Here is a 6,011-nt window from a genome sequence, read left to right as displayed (position 1 = left end):
ACTTTACATAAGCGACTAACAAATGAAAGCAGAACTCCAGATAACACTCTTTGAACAGTTATAGCTTATTTTTTTCTACATTTGGGATAAAGGTTTTTCACAAATGAATAAAAGCTGATCATTGTAAGCACCCCTGTGCTATTATCAGACTGCATCATACAGTATTGGATATTTTTGTGTTAACATTACAAAGGAATCCAGAAATCTGACCGGATGATAAGGACTCAGCTTCAGTTTATATAAAACATTCCTATTCATTCTATAAACCAAATATTAAGAGATTTCTTATTTCAAAAAACATTTCCTGGTCCATGCAAACAAAGAACAGAAGATAGTTATAAAATGAGAATATTTATTTAGAAAACCATATATAGAGTATATAGAAACAGTGATCCAAGCAATATAAAAATCAGGTAAGTGGAACAATAACATCAATTCTAAGATGGGAAAGTAGAAGTGATCTTCCTGACAACTTCTCATCCTGATAGAAATAGTGACAGAAAATCGATTATTTTGTACCAAATCTCAGTCCCATCATGTCATCAGGATGAATTGTGGGGGAGGTCTTGCTCCTGCTGTCCCCGGTGGTTCTGGTTCTCTGGGTTGGACTCCTGACCTTCTCCTGGGCTCTGCTCCATGGTGATGGTCATGTCTCTTCCTTGGGCAGCGGGCAGTGCCAGGCGAGGTGCCCAGAAGTGGAGCCGCCCGTCCTTGGACATGGAGCACAGCACGTCCTCGGGATTCACGTCTTCCGGGAGCTCGGCTTCTCTGCGCCACTCTCTGTATTCCTGGAAGAAGCCGCCATTCTCCATCTCCCTTTTCTTGTCGGATTTTCCCGCCACGATCAGTCTCCTTCCTTCCGTCCTCACTGTCAGTTCTTCTGGAGAAAACGGACTCACGTCCAGGGAGAGCTCAAAGTTCTCCTTCCCGTCTTTGCCCTCAGTGGGGGATTTGTCTTGGGGGGCGGTGGGGTGTCCGCTCTGAGCCCCCCTCCCCCTCCTCATGTCCGGGTCATTGGTCAGGAGATGGTAAGCCTGGTGGAGGCGCTGCATTCTCCTCTCCATGTCGCTGCTCACGCTCCGCATGTCGTCTTCCAGCTGGCGGAGGATGAGGTGTGTGGCGGTCCAGTGGGGGAGCTCGGGCTGGCGGTAGACATACACAGGACTGTGCGAGGACTGGAGGAGGCTGAGAGGGAACATGTCTCTCTGCTGCTGCTTTTCCTGGAGCTTCTTGTCACAGTTCAGCTGGAGGCCGTCTGCCTGTGTGTCAGCGTCTGCTCTCTGCTGCTCGCTGTACTGCAACCTCTGCCAGCCCGACTCCTTTTATACTGCCTGAGACACTTCTGTACCCCTCCATGTGCTCTCCGTATATGGAGCCAGGGGGAGGGGCCTGGGGGACACATCATGAATAATACGAGGCGGGGTCAGGAACTTCTGAGTGACGGCTGGAACTCTGTATTCTGTGCTGGAGAGTGCTGGAGAATTCTGAGATATATCTGTGATAGAAAGAAGAAAAGAATGTACTAGAGCAGTGTACATAGCCGTATACTGAGCACACATTGGGGGTTATTTATGAAAGGCAAATCCACTTTGCACTGCAAGTGCACTTGGAAGTGCAGTCTCTCTACATCTAAGGGGTAGATCTGAAATGAGTGGAAGCTCTGCTGATTTTATCACCCAATCATGTGCAAGCTAAAATGCTGGTTTTATTTATCCTTGCATACCTCCCTTGGATCTACAGCGACTTTACTTCCAAGTGCACTTGCAGTGCAAAGTGGATTTTCCTTTAGTAAGTAACCCCCATTATGTAGATTAGAACAATGTATATATTGTATATATAGATCAGATACACACGGTGAAGCAGATCTCTAGGACAGACAATATACACAGCATTTTAACCCTTTCATAACAGCTGAATATTGCTGGGAAGTCCCTTTATTTTGTACAAACAACATTTTTTAGCCATTGATGGTGAGACCCTCCTGGGAAATAATGGAGAGACCATCCCATTCAGAATTCTTCGTGTAGGACTTGATCCATTGAAATGCCACACATTAACCGAGGTGCATTTATGAACACCATGGTTGACAAGTAGTTAAAGCGGAGGTCCACCCTAAAGTGGACCTTCCGCTCATTGGAATCCTCCCCCCCTCCAGCGCCACAATTGGCACCTTTCAGGGGGGAGGGGGGTGCAGGTACCTGTACAGTACAGGTATCTGCACCCACTTCCTGGATAGATCTCTGCGGAAAGGGGCGTAGATTACGCCCCTTTCCGAAAGTCCCCCGCTGCCTGCTGGGAAACACACAGATCCCAGAGGCAGCGGGTCCATCCTCATTGCGCAGCGCGACTCGCACATGCGCAGTAGGGAACCGGGAAATGAAGCCGAAAGGCTCCACTTCCTGATTCCCATACCCAAGATGGCGGCGGCAGCACCCGAGAGACGATCGAGAGATCGGCTTCGGGTGCCGACATCGTGGGCGCGCTGGACAGGTAAGTGTCACTATTTTAAAAGTCAGCAGCTGCAGTATTTGTAGCTGCTGGCTTTTTAATTAAAAAAAACGCGCACTCCCGGCGGACTACCGCTTTAAATCAGCTGCTTCAGCATCTTTGTGCTTGACACCGGCTTTAAAAGCTGGCAAACAGCTTTCCAATAAAAGTGATCAGGTGGCTCCCGCAATTGTTCCCAGGCTCCCCTATGCCACCAGTGTGCCTGGGAGTGTAGGTAACAGTATGTATATTGGAACTCAATGAACATCTATTCCCAGAGAACTCCTACAAGCAATAACCACAGAAGCAATGTGTAATAAATTACTTCCACAGTCACAGCTACTAAAATAAAGTTTGCTTTGGGATTTATTTTGTCCCTTAGAAGCTCCTATAGCAGCCATGTCAGCATTTAATACTGTTGATGAATTTGTTGCAAATCCTGTACTACCCACAACAAAAGGATTACAAAGATAATTGTAGAAAATGGGGAATGCTCCCCCAAAAATTGGATTTTTAGGCAGCAGAATTGTGGATCGAGTCAACAATATATATTACAAATATATTGTTACAAAGATAATTGTAAAATGGGTCTGTAGCTAGAGCAATCACAATGATTTGGGCTGGTGTGCTGGACAACCTGTTATCAAAAAAAACACTCCAAAAATGAATGGCTAAAATGCATAGCATTTTAATGCACGTTAAAACATGCATAAATGTACATCAACACACATTAGCATGCGCATAAAATGGATGGAAATGTGTATTCATTTTCCCTGCATTTTACTGGAAGTCAGCGTCACCTATAGAGAATTTTCAGTACCATCATTTTTGTAATTCCATAAGCATGCGCAAGACTTGACATGTTGTCCATTTACTTGAAACAAACCCATCATTTATATTTTGCCAATAAACTCAGTATAATATTGTATTTGTTTGTACTAAAATACATTTTACAAAAGTTTGATAAATAACTGCAAAAATATCGTGCAATATAAAAATTGCAACTGCCACCATTTTATTCTCCTGGGTCTCTGCTTTCAGAAAATATATACTTCTTGATGGTAAATTCTAGCCAAAAAATGCAGTTTTTAATGCGTACAGAAAATTTTAAAAATTGCCTGAGTAGACAAGTGGTTAAAGTATAATTGTAAAAAACATTTTAGGCTGATCCTATGCTCGTCTGTGGCTGTCAGGCACTATTGTTCACTCTCACTGTCCATAATCAAAAGAACACAGAAGCACTCCAACTACCAGTATGTACACTATAAAGCTGGCCATACATTAATCATTTTTTTCTTCAACCAGAAGGTTGAATGATAAAAAAAAAAGGATCCAATTCTCCTATCCACATTAATTGGTAAACTGCAATATGTTACTGTTTTGTTTTTTGATTCGGATACACTTTTAAATAAACACAAATGCAAAAGCAGCAAAGTAAAACTACAGTTTAAAACTGTATTTATATAATGTTTGGCTGAGTGCGTCTTCCAGAAACGACTACAGACAAGACTGGGATGATATAACAAAACCATAAAGTACAGATGAATAGAGAGAAGATCTCCGCAGTATAAAGAATTCTCTGGCAATCTCCAGCTGTCACCTTGCTCCCGCCCACTAGTGTTGTAATCCTCCAGGTTTAGGTTGGCCCCTCCCCCCTCCTCCTATCTCAGAATTCTCCAGCACTCTCCAGCACAGAGTACAGAGTTCCAGCCGTCACTCAGAAGTTCCTGGCCCCCCCCGTATTATTCATGATGTGTCCCCCAGGCCCCTGACAAGAAAAGTGAGGCAGAGAATGGCGGCTTCTTCCAGGAATACAGAGAGTGGCGCAGAGAAGCCGAGCTCCCGGAAGACGTGAATCCCGAGGACGTGCTGTGCTCCATGTCCAAGGACGGGCGGCTCCACTTCTGGGCACCTTGTCTGGCACTGCCCGCTGCCCAAGGAAGAGACATCACCATCACCATGGAGCAGAGCCCAGGAGAAGGTCAGCGGTCCAACCCAGAGAACCAGAACCACCGGGGACAGCAGGAGCAAGACCTCCCCCACAATTCATCCTGATGACATGATGGGACTGAGATTTGGCTTCATCACAGATCACATTCTTCTATCTCCTTCTATCCTATTTTTTTTTTCACAAATTTTTTTTTATTGAGGTTAAATTGTGGTACATTTAGACCCCTTTCACACTGGGGCGTTTTTCAGGTGTTTTTAAGGCGGTTTAGCGTTAAAAAAGCGACTGTAAAGCACCTGAAAGAAGCCGCAACTGCAATCCCAATGTAAAAGCCAGAGTGCTTTCACACTGAGGCGCCACGCTGGCAGGGCGTCAAAAAAAGTCCTGCAAGCAGCTTCTTTACAGCGCTTTTGGAGTGGAGAATACACCGCTCCTAAAGCGCCCCTTCCCATTGAAATCAATGGGAAGCGCCTGCAAAATGCCTGAAAATCGCTTAAAAAACGCTTTTGGCAGCAGCACTTTGTGGGCGCTTTTAACCCTTTATTTGGCCACTAGCAGGGGTTAAAAGCGCCCCAATAGCGCTCGAAAAATGCTGGAAAAGCGCTGCAAGTTTAAGCGGTGCTATACAAGCGTTTTTCGGGCGCTGACATTGTGAAAGGGCTCTTAAAGCGGTAGTAAACCCTCAATTTTTTATTTTTTTTCTTTAAACCTGCAAAGCAAAATGCATAATGAGCTAGTATGCACCGCATACTAGCTCATTATGAAATACTTACCTTAGAACGAGGCCCCAACATCTGGCCCGATCCACGCCAAGGGAGCTGACATGCTCCCTCGGCATTTCTTCTGGGTATCACGGCTCCGGCGCTGTGAGTGGCCGGAGCCGCGATATCGTCACTCCCGCGCATGCGCGTGGGAGATTTCATTCCGGCCGGCCGGCCACTGCCGGATTTTCCGGCTGAGAATCCCCTTGTGCGCATGCGCCGCTGCAGTCAGCGGCGCATACCAAGGGGAATATCTCCTAAACCGTACAGGTTTAGGAGATATTTTTTTTACCTACAGGTAAGCCTTATTATAGGCTTTCCTGTAGGTAAAAGTTAAAAATTTGGGTATACAACCACTTTAAAGCACTTAGGCTTTCACATTGGGATTGCAGATGAGGCTTCTTTCAAGTGCTTTACGGGCTCTTTTTTTATCGTTAAAGCGCCTGAAAAACGCCTGAAAAACGCCCCAGTGTGAAAGGGGTCTAAGAGGTTTCAATTACAGTAAAATTTACATATAAAAGTTATTCGGTTATATAATTATTGGAAAATAGACAAGTAGAAAATATATTGATACAATCGATCAAGGGTTTTGTATAGATAAATGTCTGTACAGTACTGTAAAGAATATATATAAATATATATATATATATATATATATATATATATATATATATATATATAAAATGAAAACACAAATATAGAAATATCAATTTGAATTAATATCTTTATTCAATTGTTTGCATTTCCGAACAATACATCTCCATGTGAGAACCAAGAATCCCATTTTGTATTATAAAATTGTATATATTTGTATA

General features: G+C 44.0%; 1 protein-coding gene across 1 annotated transcript; it reads right to left on the bottom strand.

Moving 5' to 3' along the window:
* Positions 1 to 439: 439 nt before the first annotated feature.
* LOC143934289 (heat shock protein 30C-like) lies at positions 440 to 1,403 on the bottom strand. The gene has a single exon (XM_077457754.1). The coding sequence runs from the start codon at positions 1,197 to 1,199 to the stop codon at positions 543 to 545; it is 657 nt and encodes a 218-aa protein (XP_077313880.1). The 5' UTR covers positions 1,200 to 1,403; the 3' UTR covers positions 440 to 542.
* Between the last annotated feature and the right edge of the window lie 4,608 nt (positions 1,404 to 6,011).

Source organism: Lithobates pipiens, unplaced genomic scaffold, assembly GCF_037356315.1.
Source record: "Lithobates pipiens isolate NorthernLeopardFrog02 unplaced genomic scaffold, aLitPip1_a1.2 Scaffold_27, whole genome shotgun sequence".
Lineage (NCBI taxonomy): Eukaryota > Metazoa > Chordata > Amphibia > Anura > Ranidae > Lithobates > Lithobates pipiens.
The sequence above is the reverse complement of the archived record's forward strand: the minus strand, read 5'-3'. Positions and strand labels throughout refer to the sequence as shown.